This window comes from Pongo abelii, chromosome 5, assembly GCF_028885655.2.
Source record: "Pongo abelii isolate AG06213 chromosome 5, NHGRI_mPonAbe1-v2.0_pri, whole genome shotgun sequence".
In the NCBI taxonomy this organism is placed as follows: Eukaryota; Metazoa; Chordata; class Mammalia; order Primates; family Hominidae; genus Pongo; species Pongo abelii.
In genome coordinates, this window is record NC_071990.2 from 154,642,140 (window position 1) to 154,669,253 (window position 27,114).

Below are 27,114 nucleotides of genomic sequence, written 5' to 3' on the forward strand. Positions count from 1 at the left end.
AGAAAAAAAGGAGTTACTTCTATGTACCAGGATAAGGGAATAATCTGTAGGACAGGGTTTCTTAACCTCAGCACATTTTGGGCCAGATAATTGTTGTAGGGTGTTTAGCAGCATCTCTTTTATTCCATCTTCCAGTTGTGGTAACTGTCTTTAAACGTTGTCAGATGTCTCCTGCGGGGACAAAAGGCCCTCTGGATGAGAACCATGGCTGTAGGGGATGTCTTCTGAAGAAATGGGCACAAAGGAGGCCTTCTACAACATAAAGAACAAAATAAGGGAAAGAGTAAATGCAGTTGCATTTATCATGATAATTTAATTTGATGTGGCATGGGTGTATAAAGTGAGCTAATACAAAATGATGCTGGATACAGATCATGGATGTATTGTATACACAGTGGAAAGCTGGTTTTATTTGGGAGACAATGGGAGCTTTTACATTGTTGAGCAAAGGAGTGACGAGATCAGTCTTGCTTTTTAGAAAGATTAGTTTGGCAGTTACTTATTTGTAACCAGAATTAGACAGCAAATAGGATGCAGGGGAGAAGTCAGGTGACTATTAAAGTAGTCTGTGAAGTAATTCTGGACAAGAGCAGTGGTAATGGAATTGAAAAAGATTAAAAGTGTTTACCAGGTTTTAGCAATAAATCCAATGCGAGGAAGAGGAACGTAAGATGACATTTTAAATTTGAGAGTGGTAGTACCATTAAAAACTAATGAATTTTGATTAACTAGTGCTTCAGGCCCTTTGAAATTAAGTTGAATTTTGGTTCTTTTCGAACAATACACCAGATTTCTAGAAAAATACTTAAGGTGTTTTTAGACATCTATTTATTGCCTATTATAGCATGGTGTTAGCTAACGAAGAGACAAGAATGATGAAAGTACAATCTTATCCATTAGTGGCATTGTGAGAGGTCTAGCAGTAACTTGTTCATCCTATGCCCTGATCCACCCTTTCTCATTTCGTTATTAAGCACACAATACTGAGACCAGAATAAAGCAGTGCATTTACTACCTTGTGAAGAATGTTCAGGTGTTCAGGTATGGTATCTTCATTTTGTGCCGCTATAACAGAATACAGGAGACTGGGTAATTTATAAGGAACAGAAATGTATTTCTCACAGTTCTGGAGGATGGGAAGTCTAAGATCAAGGAGCTGGCACTTGTTGACTAGGGCTTTCTTGCTGTGTTCTCACATACAGAAGGCAAGCTAGCAGGATGCTCCCTGAAACCTCTTTTATTAAGGGCCTTCATCCCAGTCCTAAGAGAATCCCTCATGGCCTAGTGATCTCTTAAAGGCCCCACCTCTTGATGCTGTCACATTGGCAACACTTGAATTTGAGGGGACACATACAAGCCATAGCAAACTGAACATTTCTCCCATGCCAGATAGCACCATGTTCTTTGTCAGTAGGTGGTGGTAGAGGGGCACTACAGGATAAAGGGGCTTCTTTCACTTCTAAGATGATACTGTGACAGTTAATTTTATGTGTCAACTTGGCGGGGCCACAGGTTCCTAGCTACTGGGTCATACTTTTTTTTTTTAGAGATTTAACTTTTGCTCTGATTTTCCAATTATAAGGTCAAACATTATTCTAGGTGTTTCTGTGAGGGTGCTTTTACATGAGATTGACATTTAAATCAATCAATCAGTGAACTCTGAGTAATGCAGACTGCCCTCCTCGATGTTAGTGGGCTTGATCCAGTCAGGTGAAGGTCTGAAGAGAAAAAAAGACCGTCCTCTTCCCAGAACAAGAGAATCCTCCAACAAATACCTTTGGACTGGACCTGCACCATCAGCTTTCCTGGGTTTCCAGCCTCCTGCCTCACACTCCAGCTTTTGGACTTGTTAGACTTAATAATAACACAAGCCAATCCTTTTAAGGAAGTTTGTCTGGAGAATCTTGACAAACACAAACATCTACTGAGAGTTCCTGTCCAAGTTTTGCTCACACCCTAGCAAGAGGCTTCTGGCTTACCAGTCGAGAGTGTGAGGTTCTTTGCTTGTAAGACCTGATCCACCAGCTGTACACCAGCTCTGGCCCAGGGCAAGACAGGGAATTTCCCCATCACTGAGTAGGCTGTAGCCACTCTCTCTCCATTAGGCCTGACTTCACCATGGGGAAGGGGAGACCCTTTCAAGGGTATTCTTTCCTGGGATACTCTTAGTCCTAGGACATCATAGCTCTCTTTCATCCCTCTTAAAAGTTAGGACAAAGGATGATTTTCCTTTGTCTACTTATTGTAAGGAAGCGTCCGAGATTTACCACCACGTCATGATTACAGATGGTCACCAACTTATGTTTTAGGATTTTTTGACTTTATGATGGGTTTATAGGGATGCAGCCCCATTTCAAGCTGAGGAGCTCCTTAGGACTTAGGAATCATACCTCTTTCACACCATGGTAAAGTTGGAAAATTGTTAAGTCAAGCTGTCATTAAGTAGGAGACTGCTGTGTTGCTAACGCTATATGCATTTTTAACCCATGATGGGTTTATTGGGAATTATCCACAATGTAAATTGAGGACCATCTGTATATTGTATGATTTTTGCTAATGCATTGAGAGAGATCTGTGTAAATTATCTATGACTTCAGAATATGCATATTACCTCCAACTGTGTTAACTCATGTTTTTTAAGAGAATAAGGGTATTTTCACCCTATGTGGATGTACTGTAGAATTTTTCTAAGCTACGAAAGTCTATAAATAACAAATCAACTTAAACTTTTTGGGAAATAATTTCTACTAAAGATTCATAATCGGCGTATTCCTTCAATGACTGTACAAGTTCATCCAGTAGATAATCTCCTCGCATAAAAGTTTCAAGATCATGCAGTGTCTTGTTTATTCTGTGATCTGTGACCCGGTTCTGTGGAAAATTGTATGTTCTTATTTTCTCTGATCTTCCTTTACTTCCAATCTGTATATACAGAAAAAGATGAGATGCAGTTAGATTCAGGGCAATTTAAACCTACAAATTTAACTTATTTGGAGACTTAAGTTCTTGATTTATAACATGAATCAAAATGCGAGAACCAGGTTTTAAACACTTAGAATCTCAAATGACATGGGAACATGATATAGAAAAAAGAACATGTACTCTAAAATCAGATTAATATCTGAATCCTGCCTCAGCCACTTCAATGTTCTATGACCCCGGGCCAACTTAGTTTCCCGATCTGCAAAATACAGTGTCTACTACACAGTGATGATGACTATAGAGTCTGGCACATAGTTGCTATTCCTATAGTCGCGAATACATATAATCTCTGTGAATTAATGCAGTCATCTTCCGTGGTAACAAGGTGGTGAGTTTCCCATATTGAGGAATTCTTAAAAGGCTCTGTAGTTATAAAATTAAATACCGGCCAGGCGCGGTGGCTCATACCTGTAATCCCAGCACTTTGGGAGGCTGAGGTGGGTGGATCACCTGAGGTCAGGAGTTCGAGACCAGCCTGCCCAACATGGCGAAACCCCGTCTCTACTAAAAATACAAAAAATTAGCCGGGTGTGGTGGCAGGCGCCTATAATCCCAGCTACTCAGGAGGCTGCGGCAGGAGAATTGCTTGAACCGGGGAGGTGGAGGTCGCAGTGAGCTGAGATCACGCCACTGCACTCCAGCCTGGGTGACAAGAGTGAAACTCCATCTCAATAACAAACAACAACAACAAAAATTAAATACCAAACAGGAAGAAAGCCAAGATGAGTTTGCTTTCCAACTTTCTAATTAAAATTTCAAAGGATTAAAAATGAATGAGGACTCAGTATGTATCTTTATTTTTAGTAACGGATTAAAAGTGAGAACAATACCTTTGAATATAGAAAACAGGGCAGAGGTGTAAGATTACTATCAAAGAAGGATAGCCCTTAGACTACTTGAATTGTTTTCAACACAGGTTAAAACAAATATGATATAGAAAAACCGAGTTATTAAAAAAAAGCTGAGTTATATAAAAATATTTCTATCCTTTAAAAGCATTTTTAAAATTCATTTTTTACCTGAATTTTTCTAGCATTCTGTCTCTTATTTGTTTCTTCTTCTAGATGCATGCTGTACAGTTTTGCACGTAACTTTGTCATAGCCAGCTCTTTATTTTTCAGCTGAGATCTCTCTTGTTGACATTCAGAAACAACACCTGAATAGTGTTACGAGAATTAAAAAAGTTTTAATAGAAAAATCTTCTTTACTTATTATCAAGGAATACTCCTTTTCCTCCTCATCCTTTTTCTTCTTCCTTTATGAGGGGAAAAAACAGAGGACTTAAAGGGAGAGCCTATAAGCTTAACTTTTGCAGTTTATCAGAAAACTGAAAATTTAAGTTTGAGCAATAGCACAAATAGCACAAAGTATTTCTTTCTTTCTTTTGTTTGAGATGGAGTCTCGCTCTGTCGCCCAGGCTGGAGTGCAGTGGCGCGATCTCGGCTCACTGCAAGCTCTGCCTCCCGGATTCAAGCGATTCTCCTGCCTCAGCCTCCCAAGTAGCTGGGACTACAGGTACCCGCCACCATGCCCGGCTAATTTTTTTTTGTATTTTTAGTAGAGACGGGGTTTCACCTTGTTAGCCAGGATGGTCTCGATCTCCTGACCTCGTGATCCGCCTGCCTTGGCCTCCCAAAGTGCTGGGATTACAGGCGTGAGCCACCGCGCCTGGCCTAGCACAAAGTATTTCTATACTGAAGGCATACATACTAAACAATAAGCATAAATCATTTAATACAGATTGTTTCCCCTCAGCTAGCCACCATGTTTTAAAAGTAACAACTACTTATAGAAACTAAGATATATGAAAAATCCTATTACTAGAGAAAATCACTTAATTTTTTTAGGCTATCCATTTTTTCCCCCAATTTTTGTTTCATATTCTGTATTACCTAAGACATCATCCAGTTTAACATAAGGATATTCTCATAATTAAAAGAACAAAGTCGTAACAATCCAGTACTGGCCTCAACCACTATTAGTTAATAGGGACTATGCCCATTTGAGATCAGTCATAGTAAGATTCTTGTTTCCTTTCTAGATAACTGAGATTTGCTATCCCTATGCTCTTTATCACATGTGAATCACTGTGGTGATACTTGTGAAAGACGTTTAGTTCGAGCTATAATATACTGGAGATTTCGATATAGTCTCTTTGCCTAACTATCTAGAATCAGATCCCCTCGAAGTACATGAATGAACTTAATGGAAAGAAGCCCCTGCAATTATATGCAAAACTGTATATGTGTTTCTGAGTAGGAGGTCCAGTGCTTTCATATATATCATTTTTTTTTAAAGGAAGCCATGTTCCCCTCCCCTGCAAAAAGGCTCAAAACCAATGATTTAGAGCATTCTCTGATAAAGAACCCATGATAATTAGTTCATTATGAGAATTTTCTTTTTAAGTATAAAACTCAGAACTCCACTTGAAAGGACCATCCACACCTTCTATAAATAGTAATTAATACAGACATTCCCTGAGTTTGGATCCCTCCCTCTTCCTCGCCTTGCAATTATCCCACAGAGTATCAGGTAAGGATTCTAAGTAAATCAAATATTTAATAACAATCCTTAGTAGTATACACTTCTCTGGTAACCGAGGATCTATTTCAGTGGAAAATTAGTCAAATTATTCCAAAATTGATTTCTTTGGTGTCATATATTGAAGGAATAAGTACACACCTGTTGGAAGATGAACTATCCGGACAGCACTGTCTGTGGTATTTACATGCTGTCCCCCAGCTCCACTGGCTCGCTTAGTGTCAATTCTCAAATCTTTCGGATTAATCACCAGATTAATCTATACAGAAGAAAAGTTGGGATTTTAAAAGATTACATGTATCAACTTTATAAAGGCAAGAGCGACCAATTTAAGAATATACAACACGTACAGAATTCATATATTTGGGAGGTTTAATTTTAAGACGAGAGAGTAGCTAGAAGGATACCATTTTAAAACTTTTTTGTTTTTTGGAAGAGTAGGGAGTCGAAATAGTACAGGACTGTACAGTTTTGAAAAACAAATCCTTTCTAGTCCTCAAAAACCTGGCTTCTCTTTACCCATTTCTTACCACAGAAACAGCAGAACTTGATACTATTCTGCCTACTTTTAGAACTGAATGTGTGAGCTAAGGTAAGGTTTTTTCAAATTTTTCTGAGTTTAAAGAGCCTAGCAGCAGGAAAAAAAAAAATGGTAGCTTGAAACTGTGGGAAGGGCCTGTTTCGTTTTATTTCTAACATATTTGGAGGCAAAGATGAGCCAAATGGAAATGCAAGTGGCCAAGAAGTCATGAGTCTCAATTCCTCAACACTGGGATCTGAGGTCAAGGTGATGCTTTGTCCTGGGAGCCACCATCAAAAGCACTGTTTCATGAACAACTAAGAACCATTCTGTGACATCTCTGCAATGCTGACAGTAAGAATCCTACCATTCCCTGGGCCTTCTACCTCTATGTCTCCCTGTGTGACTCCCTCTTATGGTTGCTAGAGGAATTAGATGATACATGGACCTCAGTCTCTCATCTTTTCCTGAAAACTTCCACCCCAAGATGCTTAAATGTAAGTGACTAGGTTTCTAGGTGTGGCTTCTGTCATTTATTCTACTTTACCCTCTCCCTTAACTGCTTAGTTTCTCACCTATGCTTCACACAAAAATTAGATCTAAAGAAACTAATAAGACCTAAAGAAAGGAACTCCATTAAGCCTATTAGAGAGCCAAATAGCACTTTTTCCCAAAAGTAGCATAGGAACCACTAAGAGTTCCTTCTCAAAGCATTCACAGTTCATTCTGAAAAACAAGTCATATCTGCTATCACTTTTCAGCAGAAGGGCAATGAGGCAAAACAGAACTCCTACACTAAGTTATCTTAAAAATATAGACTGAGAATTTGCTTTGTGAGAATAAAGTACACTCATTATGAACAGTATAACAATATACTTTCATTTTAATGTAACTAGGTTATGAAGCAGCAATTCTGTTAAGTAATTACCTTTGTTAAATAGGATTGTTGCTGTTAATACCCCACAATCTAGTCACACAAGGCAGAAGTCATTATAAAGGCAACCAGTCCATATTTAAATAGGTTATTATTTCACCCACAGAGATGATCTCACAATAACTACTTATTAGGAAAATACTAATACACAGACAATGCAACATTGTATCATTTACAAATCCTTAATTTTTTAGCATTATAAAATTATATTTTTTAGACTGAGATAATATGCAACTCAAAATACACAAGGAAGACCATATAGATACTCAATTCAGTAAACTCTGAATGTTACTCTGGGGACAAGGCACTGAGCTAGGCCCAGGATTCCAAGGAGAGGGGCTTATGCCTTACCTCAGTAGGCTGGGGTAGTATTGCTACAGTCATGGTGCTAGTATGGACGCGGCCTTGCTTTTCTGTCTTTGGTACTCTTTGTACTCTGTGAACACCTCCTTCAAATTTCATGTGCCTATAGGCTTCTGAACCCCCAATGCTGGCAGATGCTTGTCTAAGGCCACCTTGAAAATACAGGGAAATAGAATTATTTTTATTATTCCTGCCATTTATAAATAATTGACCATCACATCTACTATCTTGAGGTATATTTTTAAAGTCATAAAAGGAGATAAACATAGAAACTGTAAAACATATTAAAATATTCAGTGTTATAATATTTATCTTTACTGCTTACAAGTACTAAGCAAAGCATTTATGGGGCTAATCAATTGACATCAGTAACACATCTAAGACTACTTTTAAAGACTGTTAGCAATTTGATGGTTAGTATTATTGAAAGACTCTCCATTAGATTTTATAGGTCATCTCAAAATTACTGTATTTGCATTCAAATTTATTAGGTAAATGATGAGCATAAAACTACATAAACATCCTTACAGATAAGTTCTAAAGCCTAGTCATGGTCTTTCCAACTCTTTTCCTAAATACTTTACCCAAAACAAAATGAATAGTTTACTGACCTAGTTCACTTGGAAAATATTCCAGGGTTTCAAAATGCCATCTTTTAAATGCAGCATATTGCTGATACATATCAAATATCTCTGAAGTAAACAACATTGCCTCCTGACCTCCAACTCCTGCAGTTACTTCCAGGATCAAATCATTTTCATCTGTTTCTTCTGAGGGAACCAAAAGTAAGATAATCTGTAAATATAAAAATATCACCCCTCCTATAATTAAGATTTCAAATTTACCAAAAAATAAAAAGCTAAATGATTACAGGAATTTTAAATATTTAAGTTTCGCCAAGCAAATAATGTAATATTGCTGAGTACTGTTCAACCACCTTGCCAATTAGAACTGTATAATGTGTAACTTCCATAAAGTATTAATGTTACAACCATATTATAAATGCTGTAAGATTCAGCTAAAACTTCAGGCTTGTTTTATTGTCTGTTGGAGTTCTTGTATGCTTTATATCAGTTCTTTCTTCAGTTAATAAGAACTAAGTACTTGCTCTGATTAGGAGATTATACTGTTGTGGAAAGCAAAAGAAGATTCTAGATCCATCCTCTTGAAAATTAAGGCCTAGTATGGCAGAAAACCAAAAGCACTCAAAACTGCATTTGTATTATTTTAAGATTTCTTATTATGGAAGAGAAACTTGTAATTTTGAAACTAAAAAGGCCCTTAGAGATTATCTAGTCCAATTCTTTAATTATACATGTAAAGGAAACAGAGCTTAACAGAGATTAAATGACTTGTTTAAGGGCGAAGTGTTAGTTACTGGCCAAGCAGGCACAAGAACACAAACGTTTGTGCCTAGATCAGTCTTCTCTCCATTACAATAGTATGTTTCTAATCAAGGGGATCTAGAACAAAGACTTCTTAGATTAGGTGAATTAATAAGAAAAGCTACCAACATTTTATTGGTTCTTTAATATATGGCAGGCATTCTAAGCACTGTACATACTGTAATTCTTAAAACAATCTTGGGTAAGTATTATTAACAGTTCTACCTTAAGATGTGAAACTAACTTTACAGGGGTTGAATAATCTAGTGGCTCAACATTACCCAACTCAAAAGTTAAGTGGAAGAGCTAGAATTGAACCTGAATATACCTGAGTACACTGCTATCACACTTGACACTGGTCAGAAGCTATGCTAGTTACTACTTTTCCATCTCTCTAGCTTATGCCAATACAACATTATCATTCAAATTTTGAACAAATAATGGATTTTACTTCTGTTTGTTGATTACTAGACACTGAACAGAAACATTTAATACACATATCCTTCTTATTCACACAAAATTTAATTTAGAAAATGGGTAAAATGGGAGCTACACTACACTTTTCACCTTATAGTGGAATTCTCCCCCTCTAACATAGGTTATAGGAACATTAATTTTTAGTAATTTTCACATTTGGCTAAAGGGGCAGCAGATTCTCAAAAGTAAGTACCCCCCTTCCTGGCTCCTTCCTTACCTAACATATTCTTTCACTTATCCCCAGAGGTAATTGCTGTCAACCTTTAGTCTCTGCTTTACAGAATTAGCAAAGAGTGGCTCTAATTTCATATAATTATTCTTCATTAACTCTATGTGGTCTGTGATTCACAAAGATGTACAACCAAAGCAATGTAATCCAATTCTTCAAATCGTGAGGACTTACTCTAGGTCTGACATTCTAAATAGTGTCAGAGATGCAAAATAAATATTCCTGGCCCTGAGGAGCTCACAGTCTACTATCACTCTACCAGGGGACTTCAAGAAGTTGTATTTCAAAGTTATTTTGTAACAAAATAAACTCATGCTAACTTGTTGTAACAAGTCACAGGCTCTAGTTTGAGGTACTAAAAAGGGTATCAGTTTGCAAAGAGCCCCATCAGAGCAATATGAACTCTGCTAAAATTGAAGCAAGAACAAACATTAAATTGCTGGTGAAGCTTGGGTGGAAGAATGGTGAAATCATTGATGCTTTATGAAAAGTTTATGGGGACGATGCCCTGAAGAAATCAGCAGTTTACAAATGGATAACTCATTTTAAGTAGAGACAAGATGATGTTGAAGAAGAAGTCCACAGTGGCAGACCATCCACATCAATTTGTGAGAAAAAAATTATCTTATTTGTGCCCTAATTGAAGAGGACTGATGATTAACAGCAGAAACAATAGCCACACCACAGACATCTCAACTGGTTCAGCTTATAAAATTCTGACAAAAAAATTAAAGGTGAGCAAACTTTCCACTGGATGGGTGCCAGAACCTTTGCATGCAGATCAGCTGGAGGCAAGAGCAGAGCTTTCAATAGAAATTTTAAACAAATTGGATCAAGATCCTAAAGCATTTCTTTGAATTGTAACCAGAAGTGACACATGGCTTTACCAGTATGATCCTGGAGACAAAGCACAATCAAAACAATGGCCACCAAGAGGTGGAAGGGGTCCAGTCAAAGCAAAAGCAGACTGGCTAGGGGCAAAAGTCATGGCAATAGTCTTTTTGGGGATTCTCAAGGCACCTTGCTTATTGACATTCTGGAGGGCCAAAGAACAGTATCTGCTTACTATGAGGGTTTTGAGAAAGTTAGCCAGAGTTTTAGCAAAATAGCAGGGACAGCTTCACCAGAGTCCTCTCCTACACCAGTGCTCCTGCTCATTCCTCTCATCAAACAGGCAATTTTGAGAGCTTCAATGAGAAATCCATAGGCACTCATGTTACAGTCCTTATTTGGCGGCTCCTTTTTTTTTGTTTCCTGATCTTAAAAAATTTGTAAAGGGTACCCATTGTTCTTTAGTTAATAAAATAAAAAAGACTACATTGACATGGTTAAATTCCCAGGACCCTCAGTTCTTTAGGGATGCATTAAATGCTGGTATATCACCTTTTTGCTTACTAAAGTGTCTTGAACTTGATAGCTGGTGGCACTTATGTCAATAAATTAAAGTTTCTATATATATATTTTTATCTTTTAATTCCAGTTTTCCACAAACTTTTGAAGTCCTTTCATATAACCTCTTCTGCCCCATGTCTACCTCCAGTCTTCTTAAAAAAAAAAAAAAAAAGAAGGAAGATATGCCACTATTTCGCTGCCTTTCCAGAAAATACTATCACTGTGACATTTGTTTCTGTGAGAGCTCTACAGTACTTTTAGTATGATGAAAACAGGACCATGTGAAGTTTGTTCTTTAAAAACCAGTTTATTGATAGTCATAATCATTTCAAAATGTATGCATATATCAAAACATCACATCATATACCTTAAATATATGCAATTTTGGGGGTCAATTTATACCTCAATAAATCTAGAAAATAAATTTTAAAAACCCAGTTTATTCTAAACAGTAACAAGCTAGTCACTTCTTTGTTTTTATAAACCTTTAATAACTTTAATGCCTGAGAATAGCACAAATGCTTTATTCTTTGCAGAAATACCATACCTGATGCTTCAGCTGAGTTATTTCTTTTTGACACAAAGTTATTTCATTCTCTGCAAGTTTCCTTAAATCCTCATTCTCATCTAGGAAAAAAAGGGCAGAAGTTAAGGTTTTCCTTAATTAGTGTTAAATTGACAGCAGACTTCTAGGAAATAGTTTTATGGTTATTATAGCTGAAGGGAAAAATAAGATGTCTATCTTGTCCTTTCAATAAATGCCATTCAATAAATGCCTTTCAATAAATGTCCTTTCAATCAGTTTCACCATTTTATACATTAGTTTTCATAAGCATGTAAGTATAAAATTTTTTTTCTGATAAAGTACAAGTACAAATTTCTATAAAAATATAAAGAAGCTAAACTCTTCCATAATTTCATCTCCATGAAATATTCACCTTAATAAACATGCTTTTAGACTTCCAACTTAAACTGTATAACGAATGCATTTAGCTAATAAGACAGAAGGGATACAGAAGGTTACACCAGTAAAACTAAAATCCAATTAAAAAGTAGAAATTTATTCTCTTATAAGCAAATGTTTCATTAGTATTTTAGTATCCACCCAAAAACATTTATTAGATTCTGCCTAATGTATACAGAATGTTTATATGAAGTACTCCTCTCTCTCTCTCTCTCTCTCTGGCTTTACCTTTATTGTTGTTTCATCTTTGAATTTTCATTTTTACCTTATAAAACATACTTTCTCATTCCTCTACCCTATAGATGATATGCAGCCTATATAAAGGAGGAGGAAAGGGAAAATTTCTGGCTATTAACTAATTGTTCTCTCTATTGAAAGTTCAAACCCTTACAAAGCATCAGTTTGTATGCTTATCTATTAAGAACGAACCATGCTGGGAAGTGGGATAATACATATATAAGACCTGCCCTCAAGAGAGCATTATAGATAATTTTAGTTTCTTTATATTTTTCTAGAAGAGAAAAACAAAAAATAACCTAAACCCCTATGTGACATGGTTTGGCTGTGTCCCCACCCAAATCTCATTTTGATTTGTAGCTCCCACAATTCCCACCTGTTGTGGGAGGGACCCAGTGGGAGGTTACTGAATCATGGGGGCAGGTATTTCCTGTGCTGTTCTCATGATAGTGAATAAGTCTTACAAGATCTGATGGTTTTATAAAGAAGAGTTCCCCTGCACAAGTTCTCTCTCTTGTCTGCTGCCATGTAAGACGTGCCTTTTGCCTTCCACCATGATTGGGAGGCCTCCCCAGCCACGTGGAACTGTGAGTCTATTAAACCTCTTTTTCTTAAAAATTACCCTGTCTTGGGTATGTCTTTATCAGCAGTGTGAAAACAGACTAATACACTATGTGATTAAATATTAAAACAGTTGCACCTTGAAGGAATCTGTTGGTTTTGGAATGGGCAGAAAAAGGAAAGAAAGATTAACTCAAGGAGAGAGAATAACAACAGCAAAACTGAGATAAGCAAGTACAGGAAGCACTGCTGAAAATTATTTTGGCAAGCAGATGGTATGGAAGAAATTTGGTAGAATGGAAAATGTGTTGAGTTAGGAAAAGCAAAAATGAATTCTAGCCCTAGCTTAATCGCTAAGGTACTGTTAGGGCAATAGGCTCAACTTCTCTCAGTTATGACAAGAATGAAATGAAAGTTCTGAGCTGGATGATCTCTAAGGTGCCTTTCAGTTCTGCAAAGCTAAGGAGATTGGAACTAGAGTCTAGAAGTAATTTAATTTTAATACTATATTTTTTTTAACCCAATATGCTCCAAATATTATTTCAACATGTAATTAACATAAAAATATTACTTTTTATACCAAGTGTTTGAAATCTATATGTATTTTACACTTACACACCTCAATTCAGACTAGCCACAAATAGCTCAACAGCTGTGTGGCTACTGGCTGCTATATTGGACAGCGCAGCTCTAAAGGGTTTAGAATGAGGAGTTACTCACAGGCAATGGTAATATACTACTTCTTTAATTTCTCTTGAATATGATAAATCAACATATGTTTACTGGACACCTACCATGTGCCTGCCTTCCCCTTTGCCTACAAAGATGTTTATGGTTTCCCATTATAAATGGGTCCTTTTCTTTTCAACCCTTTAAGTAGCTGCTTATTGTCACCCCTCTTTTCCCACCCAGATTTCTGGAGATAAAATGCCATTTTTATAACTTTTCTCCTGTTAACTCTAATTTACTTCTCAAGCTGTTACACTGGATTCTATAATCATATCACGACTATTTTTATTCAAGTTACCAATGACAAAATTGCCAAATCTAAAGACTTATTTCAGTGTGAGCTGAACAGGTTGAGTTTTACCTTTCTATGTCAGGTACTGAGGATTTTTTTTTTTTTTTTTTTTGAGGCAGGGTCTTGTGCTGTCACCCAGGCTGGAGTGCAGTGGCACCATCTTGGCTCACTGCAACCTCCACCTCCCGGGTTCAAGCAATTCTCCCACCTCAGCCTCTCAAGTAGCTGGGACCACAGGCACGCACCACCACGCCCAGCTAATTTTGCATTGTTTGTAGAGACAGGGTTTTGCCATGTTGCCCAGGCTGGTCTCGAACTCCTGGGCTCAAGTGATCCGCCCACCTGAGCCTCTCAAAGTGCTGGGATTAGAGGCGTGAGCCACCATGCCTGGCCAAGGATCTCTTACTTTTTGAAATTTTCTATTGGCTTCTACAGCTTCATTTATTTATCTACTTCAAGGTCACAAAGCTCTGGCTGTTTTTTTCTTGACCTTTTATAGCCTTCTTCTCTGCCTGCTCCTCAAATACTGTGTATTTCTGGCCTTGTTAGACTTGTTTCTATCTTAACACACTTTCCCTGAGTGTTCTCATCTATTTCTAAGGTTTAATTTACCATGTACTGTATATCTCGAGAGCCCTCATATGATTATTTGGGCTCAATTTTTCTCCTATGTCAGTAATTTTTTCTCCTAGACTAGTATAGATATCTTTATTGGAATTCCTTTTCAGAGGTATTTTTAACTTAATATGGCATTCAATGCAAAACTCATCTTTTTAAAAAATTCGGTCCAACTTTTATACTTTCATCTTAACAGTACCACTCGTGCTGAAGCCAGAAACCTAAGACTTTTCTTAGAACTAACTCTCTCCTTCCTCCTTCTCAGGGCATAAACCACTAAATCCTAACTTGTTCCTCAAAATGTTTTGTGAGTCAGACCTATGCCTATCACCATTTCTTCTTTGGATTGTTTCAACTGCCTCCTTCCTGGCCTGTCAGCCACCAGGGTTTCTGGAGAATACTCCAATTCATCCTCAGCGCATGCCACCATTAACTTTTCTTTACAAAGACGTGAATTCTCTGCTTAAAAACATATGCTAACTTTCCATGGTCTATAAAAAATAAATCCAAATTCTTTGTCTTGCAAGGTTCTTAACTATTTTTCTGGCTTCATGTTTCTATGACATCATGTCCCACCTATTCTATACTTAGGCCATACTGAATTTCCCAATTTAGTACCTTTACCCACGTATAGGTCTGAGATTCTGAGTCCTAAGTCTGCTATTAACAAGCACTGCCCTGATACTACTGCAAATGGGTCTCCCCACCACACTTTGAGAAACACCGCTGTGGAGCCCATCACAGGGACAGTGCCTTATTTATCCTTGCTGAGCTAATGAGCTCTTGCCCGAGTCCGCAACTAATAAGCATGTAAAAGGGGGCAGAGCACCGTGGCAAAGGAGCACAAGAGAGCCCACAGGAGAGGATGCGATCACAGCACGTAATGATGTCCTGACCGCTGATCCAAAATAAAAACGGCTGCAAGTGAGTAAAGAGTTTCAAACTCGGGTAGTGTGGGCAGTGGAAAAGTCAAACGAAGAGTCAAGAATGTGCTCTGACGCCTCTCCCCCGGGCCCGACCCTTACCGTGCAGCAAGTGCTCAGTCTCCCGCAGTTCCTGCTCCTTCTCGTTCAGCAGTTTGATCACCGCCAGCAACTCAGGCCTCCTGACCTTCAAATGGGCTTCAGACCCCGCCTGGCGCTCGAGGAAGGTCCGCAAGGGCCCGCCCCGAGCGAACAGCTCCTCCAGCGGCGGGCTACCGGAGCTCAGGGACCGGCGGGCTGGGCCAACGGTCCCGCGGGGCCACAGCCACCGGGCAGCGTCCCACAGAACCCGGGACCGCATCGTTAGGCCGAGACCACGGACCCTGACCGGAACCGGAAGTTCCGGACAGAGCAGGCCTCGCGACAACACCCGGAACTTGGAGATAGGGGTGAGAGCTCACCAAGCCCCGCCCAGCGCAAGCGGTGTTTTTTAAAGGATTTTCCGGAAGCTTTGGCGGGAACTTCCTGCCAAGCGTGAGAACGCTGCGAACTTCCTGGAGGCCAAAAGTTGAGGGAGCTGAGCGGAGTGTGATTGGGCAGGGGCGGGCCTGGGAGACCTTGGGCGCCTCCTCTGAAAGCCTCTTCGTAGGTACCCGGTTGATGGGTGACGTGTTGGGCCGGAAAGGGAGAGTAGCAAATTGCCCCTCTGTTTTCTGATAGTGAGGATTTCTTTCCCATGCACTGAGTCGGGGCCTCCAGAGCCGCAGTGCAGGGCAGTCGAGGGTCCGCTGCAGGGCGGAGATCACAGCCGCGCAAGTCGTCAGTCTCCAGTGCAGGGCTGCCGCTGAGTCTTCAAGAGCCAGTTTTATTATGGACAGGCGTGTGTTTATTCCTCCTCCTTTTTCCCTGGTTATGTTTCTGTTCACGGTGGGTCAGGTTCGTGTTAATAAGGACGTGACAAGTGTATTATGAGATAACCACTGAATGAATTTGCACAATAGACATGCGTGCCCTTCATCTGCCGCGTCATTTACTTGCTTTCAAAGGACTTTGTTATTCACCTGCCCATTCATTTTCACTTAGTCCCACTTATCGTCAGCTTTTTAAAGAGGTGGAGTGATTCCGTGTTGCAGCAACCTACAGCCCAACAAAGCCTTCAGATATCTTGCCTCCAGGAGTCCAACCCTCATCCCTTTCCAAAAAACTGGTAGCGGATAGGTGCCAGCAATACCGACATTTATTGGCACAATGCTTTGCACTTTTCAAAAGACCTATTCACAGCTCAACGGAGAAATAACTATGAGGGAATAAACACAACCAAGACAGTCCTGGGAATGCAAGGGCTAAACGCTCAATCTGAGAACTGCCACTACCTAACTGGTTTGGGCAGCGTCTACTAAGTGGTATTTCACTGTTGAGAGAGGTGATATATTAGAAGAACGAAACTTCTAATTTATTCATAAAAAATAAAATGGTAAAAAATGGGAACCCTTATCAAGGTTAAAATATCCTTAGGTCATCTAATCGAAACTGTTAAGTATAAAAATTCTTAGAAAATAACGTTTGCATTGCCTCTCTCTTCATCTCTTAGCACGATAACAAATGCAGAATGAGTGGAAGAATGAAATGACTCTTGAAACATCAGGAAGCAAAAATAGTTTTTTGTTACTTAAAGGCTCCACCTAATTATCTCAGTTCTTTTCGCTTTGTGTGTTCAAGCTACACAACTTTATACAGTCGTTCTGCTGTTGAAACCCATTTTATTTTAATCCTGATCTGAGGATAGAACAGGACTGATCAGGATGTTTTTATCTCTATTAGAACAATTGTTTTCCAGGTCTGAACTTAACTTTGAATTTATTTTACCCATGGAAATGGTGAGAATCACTTGAACTCAAATCCACATGCTATATCTCTCAGTTGAGTTCTCAGAACATAAGTCATTTCAACAATATATTATTTATAAAAGGTGAAAAATTTTAATAATTAAAACCTTATAGAACAATAAAAGAATCTAGCCAGAATTTATTTTCCCCCAAGTGCATAAGCAATTTAAGTAACACATAGAAGTGTACCTTTTATTCCTATAGTGTTATACCAATGAGGAAACAGTAACTTTCTAAGGATACATTGTTGAATTCTTTATTAATTCAAAACATTTTAAGAAAGTCAGTTTAATGCATATGCATTTTACAATAACATCCATAGGTTTCCACAATATAGTAAAATGAAAACAGCTGTATTTTGATTTACTTTGAAAACTCAAACCTATAGTTCGAGACTTCTGAATATTTTTACATTATTGTCATGCTCAAATTCTGTTACATGGTGAAAATTCTAGCATTTTCCAGAAGTATATTATTGTACATAGGTAAAATGATAAAATTGATTCTAGGAAGGGGGGGAATAAGAAAACCAGAGAAACTTAAATTGGAGGAAACATAATCTGGATTATCTATTCAATTTGTGACTACCCACCGTTATTCTGGCATTGCAAAATAACCAAGTGTGGTGCCTCTTAAGTTGCATTCATGCATTCAAAACTTCTTTATTGTCCACTGATAAATATTGGTGGAGTACAATATATGGATATAGATTAAGTGTGATGAACATGGTAGTAAAAAATTATACACATTCGATATGTAATTTTACAAAACCAAACACATTGAAATTCTTTTTAATATTTAGCAAACATTTAAAAATCATATACAAGAAATGTGTTTATGACAAATCGGTTAAAGCTAGCGGGAAATATATCAGGTCTTTTACATTATTTCAATATTCAGTGTTCATTGATTAGTGGAGGGCGATATAAAAATGCAATAAGCAAAATGGTTAGTTTAAATTTAAATTACCTCTTATGACAGTTAGTAAGACTAAGATCTTTAATATCCAAAGTATGTGGAGGATTATTGTAATTAATTGCGCAGACAGTTCAAGGGAAAAAGTTCACTTTCACCTCTATTAGGTGAATATTCAGGCTAAGACTTTTGGAGTTTTATTTTTCCACTTCACTGTATTTTCTTTATAGCATTTATTAGTAATCACTTAGTGGAACCTAATATTAGTGTTTAGAATTTGTTTAGCTCAGTGTAAATGTCCAGAAAATTTACCTTCAATATAATCTCTTTAAAAACATATTACTTTACAGTGGAGAAATATAATAGATGCTACCTCAGCTAAGTGATCAAGGTCAACATCAACAGCTAAGAGTAGCCTAAAGTTTGAGAAACTGTCACAGCTAAGACGAGTCCCGGTGATGGCATGTACCTTTGATATCATGTGATGAGCATGGCACTTTACCGTTGTGTTCCTCCAAAAACCAAAAACCCGTGTCTAGACACGAGAAAAATATCAGACAAATCCCCATAGAGGGACATTCCACAAAATATCAGTTTATTTCTCAAAACGGTCATCAAAAACAAGGAAAGTTGCAGAAACTGTCACAGCCAAGGGAAGCCTAAGGAAACATGACAACTAAATGTAATGTGGTATCCTGAATGGGATCCTGGGACAGAAAAAGGACATTAGGTTATAAACTAAGGAAATCTGAATGAAGTATGAACGTAATGATCAATATTGGCTCATTAATACCCATAGATGTATATGGGACCTCTCTATTTGTAGTTTTTCTGTAAATCTAAAACTACTCTAAAATAAAAGGTTTAATGGACACATTACTATTTTAAATTTTATACATTATGTTTTTCTTAGAGTCAGGGTCTCACTTTGTTGCATAGACATGTCTGGAACTCCTGGGCTCAAGTGATCCTCACGCCTTAGTCTCCCAAAGTGCTGGGATTGTATGCGTGAGCCACCGTGCCTTGCCCATTACCACCTTTTATTAAGTTTTTATTTTCATTGTAAAATTGTTAAAGAAAATCATACCACCTTAATATTAAAAAGTGTTTTCTAATTGTCAATCTCTTATAACTTAGTCTTAGCCCTATAACTCATTTATATATTTAGCAAGTAATTTGATATTATTTCTGTCCTTGGGAATGTTGTTTTATTTCCTTTGGAAATAAAACTTTCAAATGATTTATCTTATTTAAATTTTAATTTTAACCTATAATTGTATATCTATTTATCATCTATCTATCATCTATCTATCTGTCTATCTATCTATCTATCTATGTCATTGAAAGAAACATTTCTATAGATTTGAGGTGATGGTGAACTCAAAGTACTGATTTGGGATCACATTATTGAGAAAAGCAATAACACTGATATAGTGTTCCATCTTAAAACATGATTGTATGTTTTGATGAGTAGCTAAATCAGACATTTAATGTATGTTTTGGAAAAAAATAGGGGAAAGTGCATTAATATGACATTTAATACAAGTATACAATAACAATTATCGACGTGAAGCACTTTGATAAAATAATAATGTATGCCACACTTTATTCTTTCCATGTTTGTTTTATTTAATGCTCATAGTTATCCTGATAATTACGTATTTTATTTGTCATTTGCAGATGAGGAAATGAATTCAGAGAAGATAAATGATTTGCCCAAAGTCACATGAGACAGAAATATAACTTGAAATCAAATTTATTATTTTAAGTTCCTGATGTTTTTACACTATGCTCCCTAAGTGAATCTGTGGACATACATTTCCATTAGTAAGCTTACTCATCTTACAGCTTTTGTCATAGGAATAAAATCAGTTCCCAAACTGGGACCTTCTATCACTTAGGGCAACACTTTGCCTTTTGTAGTGTTTTCATTAGAGTCAAAGTCTTGAACAGCCCCTTGAATTCATCTGAAAAGATGTCACTTGGGGCTGGAGAGGACTATACCTGTAAGAGTAATAATTTTAAAAATACTTATAAATAAATCAAACCTGGGTATTTAGAAATAATACTTGTCATTGTGCACTGTCTTGTGTTGCAAGGATATTTTAAGCACTGCAGAGAAAATCTGAAGCTAGTTTTGGGTTATCAGTTTTATTGATAAATATTTGCAGTTGTAGCAAGTGAATTAAAAATTTTTGCAGATTGGATATTGTTTTTGCAGGAGAACAAACCCATTGGTCAGAAATTTGAAGATGGAAAACACAAAAATACATGTTTGAAAAATATACTTAGAAAATTATGGTTGTAAACTGTCAATGTAAATAGATAGGCAAAAATATTTTTTGGAAGTATCTTTACCATCTTTCAAAATAATTAGGCAATGTGTCAAGATCAAAGTATTCAAAATACATGTTTGATAGGCTTCTATCTATAGGCATTTTCTGTCTAAGACTTAAAAATATTATAATTATTATAATAATTATTATTATTTTGAGATGGAGTCTCACTCTGTTGCCAAGGCTGGAGTGCAGTGGCATGATATCAGCTCACTGCGACCTCTGCCTCCTGGGTTCAAGCGATTCTCCCACCTCAGCCTCTCAAGTAGCCGGGATTAAAGGCACCCACCACCACGCCTGGCTAATTTTTGTATTTTTACTAGAGTCGGTTTCACCATGTTGGCCAGTCTGGTCTCAAACTCCTGAGCTCAAGTGATCCGCCCTCCTTGGCTTCCCAAAGTGCTGGGATTACAGGCTTGAGCCGCTGTGCCTGGCCAAGAAATTTTAGGTGGTTTTCAAATACGTTTTATTTTTGACTTTTTGATTGTATTTTAAATTCCTTCTCTTTTACATTTCAACACCAAAGCATCTAATAATTGGTATTTTTTGAGATATAATTTGTCACAATTACAATATGATTTTTAAAAGTATAAATAAGTTAAAGGTACAGAAAAATGGATAAACTCAAAAGTAAAAATCAGGCATTATTTTAAATCAGCTTAATGGGATGAAAATGTATTTTTGCTCCTAATAAATAAACAGTATTCACTTATCCCTATAGTCCTTTGGCAAAACTGAACTATCAGGTAGATAAACAACACATATTTCATTCTGTAAGTCAGAACCTAGGCAGCATTAAAGGATACTAATAAACATCCATGCACTATGACCGCATATCAGAACTGGTCAGTCTATGTACATATTTTAAGATTTCAAAAAAAAAAAAAAAAAAAAGATCACATTATGGTCTTGACTTCTGCATTTCATAACTTTAGTATCAAAGTTGTGTTTTGCTCTTGTTGTTCTTGTGCACACTCTAACACTGTCAGAGCATCTATACTACCTTTGGATAACATAATAACAGCCCGAGTAAAGAAGTGCCATCCATCCATTACTGGTGTGATTAATGTACAAGATCAATCTCTGAAGAAATCTGGCTCTCCAATTTATTTATATATACATAATCTATATCCTCTACTTTCTTTCTTTTATAGATACATCTAAAGTTAGGCACTACAGAAAGTGCATTAATCTCTTTCTGTGTGCATCAGCAAATTCTAATAGTATACAAAGATACCTTGGCAATCGAAAACACAAAGTGTCCATTTTAAAGTGCTAATTTTTCCCCAGGGAGGAATTTACTCACTAGGAAAACTCAAATTCTAATAAAACAAATATTGTGCTCTTGGAATGTTAGCATAGACACCAGTTGAAGGCTCTTTTGTTTATTTATAATAGCTCTGTAACTTAAACAGAAGAAATTATATCATACTTAGAAAATTAGTAGAGTTGCAAATATACAGACATACTCTTAAATGAGAAACCCTCCCCTCACCCAAAAATATGAGTTTAGCACAGAAATGCTCACATAGCATGGTTATCAACATTTGATGTGTAAATCTGCTCTAGAATCTTTTTTTAACACAACTTCCTAATCAGGTTTCAAAAGGATATACCAACTTTAAAATCTGTGTTCTACAAATGCCCAGGTTAGAGATTAGGACTCTTTATAAGGGCCCTTATCTTTTACATTTGGTAAAATATTAAAGATATTGTCAAACAGACAATTCATCTAATAGTCCAAAGTATCTTATAAAGATAACTTATGACTAGCAGGTCACCATCATATATAGTAACAACGAGAATATAAAGTCTACATTTAAAAAGATTGATGCATGCAGTGTATCACAGTATATTACATATTTTCTAGTCATGTGCACCAATTTGTTGTGCCTCAAACACAGAAACAAATATGATACTACACCATACATGTGTATATATCATAGTAGCATAATAAACTCAATTCTAAGCAAGAAAAAAATTAAATAATTTAGGAACAATAGAACTTCACAATAGAAGTGATGATTCTTTTAGGTTTTTCTTTACTCTTTAGGAAAAAATATGACTTTTTGTAAACATCTTCATAGCTATCTTTTTTTCAACATATTACTGAAAACTGTTATTCAAATAGTATTTAAATGACATGAATAAAATATGTCTTAACACACTAACACTTTCAGAAAACACAGGCATTTGTTAAAAGAAATGATTATTATAAATATTTTCTATCTTGTATTTTAACTACAGTTTCATAAATAACGTATTTAAAAGTGCTGAATATGGTAGGATAGTCAGCAACGCCAGTGTAAACAGAATATTTTGTTTTCTACTCCGCAATTTTTTAAAAATCCCATTTTGTCAAACACTGCAACAGTTAAAACATTTGCATAGGGAATAGATAATAGCCCTTTTATTCATGTCTCCTGAATTCTATATAAATTAGAAAATCATACTTGCTTAAAAAAACAATTTTTGAAATGTTTTAAGTTTATGGAAAAAGAAACTTATGATGACAACCTTTCAAGTAAAATAAATTTAAAAAGAAACCCCCAAACTTGTTTTTTTAAAAAATATGTTTAATAAATTAAAAAAATGAGAGGTAGTTAAAAAAATGACAAAGAAAACCTGTAACTGTAATATCATCCTTAATATAAGGCCAGTGTTCTCAGTGGATATAAATTTTTTTAAAACTTTCATTTTAGGTTACTCAGTATTATATTCATTCAGTTTAATATTAAAAAAATAGTCTTCAGGGGATATTAATATTCAAATGTAACATTTTGATATAAATATGACACTGATTATTTTAATTATCACTTTTATGCATGACAGAATATTGTTTCCTTGAAGGTCAGAAGTACATGACAATGTCAGGCAAGTGTTTTGTCGTAAAGATTTAGTGTACTTATAAAAAATAATATGGCAGCTGGAAGATTTGAGCACTGTACTGCCTTTTAATGATGGATGAAAACTAATAGTTTGGTTTAAACATTTTTAAAATGTCATCCTTAAGATATTATGTGAAAACAGTTAAGGTCTGAAGTAGAGAATTATTTTCTTCATAACCCTTATAAAACTTTTCCTGGTAAAAACTTAGCTTTTCACTGGATTTCACTTTCAAGGAAAATATGCCACAGGACAGATGCTATTCATCAAAATGTTTTACAGTGCTACATGTAGGCATTCCTTTATTAAGTCCTTTTCTTTATATTCCAAAACTAAGTTATCAAGCTGATTATTATTTTTTTCTTGCTGAAGTACATAACTTTACACAACCATTTTAAAACTGGAGAGCCAGTCTTTAATAAATTAATTACAGTATTGGACATCTGATATATACATAAATTCATTTTCTTCTATTACAATTAAAAGCAATATCACTCTTTGATTTGTCGTTGAGATAGGATATCTTCAAATTGTTTTGTGCTTTTTTTCTTCTTCCTTTTTTTTTTGTTTTTTGCTTTTAGCATAGTAAACTCTCCTGAAATGAAAATGCCACAGATTTGGCAGTGAACAACCAGAGGAATCCCCATTAGGATTTTCCAACAAACAGAGATAAATAGCTCTTTTTCATGTACAGAAATATTGGCTTCAAAATTAGTGTACTAAACACAGTATATAGAATGTTGAATACCATTGTTACATAGTAAAAATTGCTTTTTTTCTGTCTTACATTATGTTAAAAAATGCAAACCATGGCCGATTTTTTTGGCAATTATTTCTTAAGACCATATTGCACAAAAGTCCTTACATACAGATATAAGTTATGCTATTGGATTAAATATTACAACAACTATGTGGCAAATGAAGCATTTTACTTTGCACATGCAGTCTCTGGAGATACACGAGGAGACTGTTCATAGGACTACAAATACACTTTGCTTGCAAGTAGAATGAGTGTTGAATAAAACAAACAATTTGGCGATTCATTGTTTTGTGTGGTATTTTCTCCAAACTTAACCATGGAAAACCTTGATAAAAATGGAGACAAAGACCATAACGGTTGTGTTTTCACAGTAGCCTGAGGAATGCTAAACTGTAGTTCTCCAGGAACTCAGTTTCTGATGTTATTTAACTACTTTTATTTCCCATCTCAGCCCTCCAAAATGATTGTTTTTAAATGAACATTAAGATTCAGAAGAAGAGCCAGCAGTACTTTCAACAAATGACTTATAAATTTGAGAGTTCAAAAACCTTGGAAAAGAATCTCTGTGCATTAAAGTATATATCTGAAGTTGGGCATCTTCATACATGTGAGGATTGGGATCCAACAGATTTCTATTGATCACCTCTCTAACTCGAGAATCAAGACTGACCTAAAAAGAAACAAGAGCAAATACATTAAATAATATTTTTTTCAAAAGACCTCAATTAAGTAACTGTAGGTTTGTGACATTTTAGAGAAACTTTAAAGAGCAAATCCAACTACCAAAAGTCTTGAGTTCATCTTTTGAGACGACACAACCTTATGTACTTTTCTCCTTCAAAATTTGCTCTAAGTAAACAAAAAAAAATCCATTTAAGTCTTTTAAACCAGAAATTTAGTTTACAGATGTCTTTGCTTACTTGGTTTTATGGTTTCTATGCATTCATTCAGGAGTTTTTGACAATTTCTACTCATGGTTGAGATACCAGAAATTTCCTAGCCAGAATGTGAATTCACCTCCTCCTATTCTGTGACTGGGGGAGGCTGGCAATATTGGTAAGAAGATAAAAATCTACTGGCAGAAAAGAGTTCCCTGGCAAAAGTTAACATGCATATAAAATGCCAACTCTCCACAGTTTCGTATCCTAACAAGTCCTACTGTGTCAAAAGTAGGAAACCAAGAGTGTGGCAGGGCATGCAAAGAGCCGGTATGCTTCATGTCTCACATCTACCTGGCAAGGACTAGCAAACATCCTTGTACATCCAAAGACCTCTTACTAACGATGAAGCAGATCAATTGCTTGGAGTGAGATCTCTGAGAGGAGAAATAGGAATAGGAATGCAGAATAACCATTAAGATAATCAATACAGTGTTATTTGAAAAGCGTACAGAAATTAAATTCTGCAATGATTTAGGATTTTCCCCCTTCCTCACTAAATGCGAATCCTCTTGGAACTGGTAAAACACGTTGGAAAGGGAAATGGGGAAAAATACTTGGCAATAAGGGCATGGTTGGAGGAACAGAACTAACGCCCTGCGCTGAAACACCATGTTAGAACAACCCTACAAGTGGTAAACAACCACTCAGAGTCCAGACTGTTTTCCTCAATCCTCACTATTTAGCAAGGACTAAGACCTGTGAACCATAGTTATTTCATGATATATTCACATACAAACCTTCCATATTTATATTTAAACATGTTGTCATAAGCATCCTGCAAATGCCTTTTAGTTCTGGCTTCTTTTCCCACCACTGTTCGGACTAAGTCTGGGAACTAATACAGTCTCTTATTGAAGCCTCTCCTATTCCATCCAGTGTCCCCAGGTTCCTGAGCTCAATAGACCACATGGAATTGGGTTGATTGCTACACCCCAGGGATGGCTACTAGATTTGTTGGGAGATGGCAATCCAGACTACATTTCTGTGGCTTAGCCAGACCAACTCATACAGGGACACCTCATTTTACTGCGCTTCCCTTTATTCAGTTTTTCGCAGATACTGCGTTTGTTACAAATTGAAGGCTTGTGGCGATCTTGCGTCAAGCAAGTCGACTGGCACCATTTTTCCAATAGCATGTGTTCACTCTGTGTCTCTGTGTCGCGTTTTGGTAGTTCCCATAATATTTCACAATTTTCATCATTATTATATATTTTAAGGTGATCTGTGATCAGTGACCTTCGATGTTACTCTTGCAATTGTTTTAGGAGGCCATGAACCATGCCCATGTAAGACTTAATTAATTCTTAATTGATGACTATGGTGTGTATACTGACTGTTCCACTGACCTGCCATTCCCACATCTTTGTCCCTCTCCTCAGGCCTCCCTATTTCCCACAGAGAAAACAATATTGAAATTAGGCCAATTAATAACCCGCCAGTGGCCTCTAAGTGTTTAAGTGAAAGGAAGATTCACACATCTGTCACATTAAATAAAAAGCTAAGAAATGGTTAGTTAAACTTAGTGAGGAAGGCATGTCGAAAGCTGAGACTGGCCAAAAGCTGGGCCTCTTTTGAAAGTTAGCCAAGTTGTGTATGCAAAGGAAATGTTCGCAAAGGAAATTAAAAGCGCTACTCCAGTGAACATGTGAGTAAGAAAGCAAAACAACCTGTTGCTGAAATGTAAAAAGTCTGAGTGGTCTGGACAGAAGATCAAACAAGCCACAAAATTCCCTTAAGCCAAAACCTAATCCAGAGCAAGGTCCTAACTCTCTTCAATTCTGTGAAGACTGAGAGGTAAGGAAGCTGTGTAAGAAAAGTTTGAAGCTCACAGAGGTTGGTTCATGAGGTTTAGGGAAAGAAGTTATCTCCATAACATAAAAGTTCAAGGTGAAGCAGCAAATGGCTGATGTCGAAACTGCAGTAATTTATTCAGAAGATCTAGCTAAGATAATTGATGGAGGTGGCTACACTAAACAGCAGGTTTTCAATATAGACAAAACAGCCTTATATTGGAAGAAGATGCTATCTAAGACTTTCAGAGCCAGAGAGAAGTCAATGCCTGATTTCAAAGATTCAAGGACAGGCTGACTGTTGTTAAGGGCTAATACTAACTGGTAACTTTAAACTGATACGAATGCTTATTTACCATTCTGTAAATCCTAGAGCCCTTAAGAATTATGCTAGATCTACTCTGCCTGTGAACTATAAATGGAACAACAAAGCCTAGATGACAGCACATCTGT

General features: G+C 36.6%; 2 protein-coding genes across 6 annotated transcripts in view; both read right to left on the bottom strand.

Moving 5' to 3' along the window:
- Positions 1–1,090: 1,090 nt before the first annotated feature.
- On the bottom strand, positions 1,091–16,693 carry MTRF1L (mitochondrial translation release factor 1 like). 4 transcript variants are annotated; one of them, XM_002817498.6, is made up of 7 exons: positions 15,250–16,693; positions 11,371–11,450; positions 7,952–8,135; positions 7,329–7,492; positions 5,665–5,782; positions 4,002–4,138; positions 1,091–2,922 (listed from the first exon to the last, which is right to left on the bottom strand). In XM_002817498.6, the coding sequence occupies exons 1-7, from the start codon at positions 15,506–15,508 to the stop codon at positions 2,722–2,724; spliced, it is 1,143 nt and encodes a 380-aa protein (XP_002817544.2). In that variant the 5' UTR covers positions 15,509–16,693; the 3' UTR covers positions 1,091–2,721. The 4 variants fall into 4 exon arrangements, with proteins under 4 accessions (XP_002817544.2, XP_024104187.1, XP_024104186.2 ...); XM_024248419.2 differs by having other exon boundaries at positions 7,952–8,110; positions 15,250–15,378; XM_024248418.3 differs by lacking the exon at positions 4,002–4,138.
- A 2,158-nt stretch (positions 16,694–18,851) lies between these two features.
- RGS17 (regulator of G protein signaling 17) overlaps positions 18,852–27,114 on the bottom strand; it is a 130,657-nt gene continuing 122,394 nt past the window's right edge. For both annotated transcript variants that reach the window (XM_002817501.5, XM_009242383.4), the window contains one exon: positions 18,852–24,600. In XM_002817501.5, the coding sequence (XP_002817547.1) occupies positions 24,412–24,600 (189 nt within the window). In that variant the 3' untranslated portion in view covers positions 18,852–24,411. The remainder of the gene's footprint in view (positions 24,601–27,114) is intronic.

Bases quoted from the DNA above. Each gene is read 5' to 3' on its own strand.
- MTRF1L (XM_002817498.6), bottom strand. From the start codon at position 15,508: ATGCGGTCCCGGGTTCTGTGGGACGCTGCCCGGTGGCTGTGGCCCCGC. The intron at 11,451-15,249 runs GTAAGGGTCGGG...TTTTTTTCCTAG, and splicing joins GACTGAGCACTTGCTGCACG to ATGAGAATGAGGATTTAAGG. The intron at 4,139-5,664 runs GTGTGTACTTAT...AACACTATTCAG, and splicing joins GATAGTTCATCTTCCAACAG to GTGTTGTTTCTGAATGTCAA.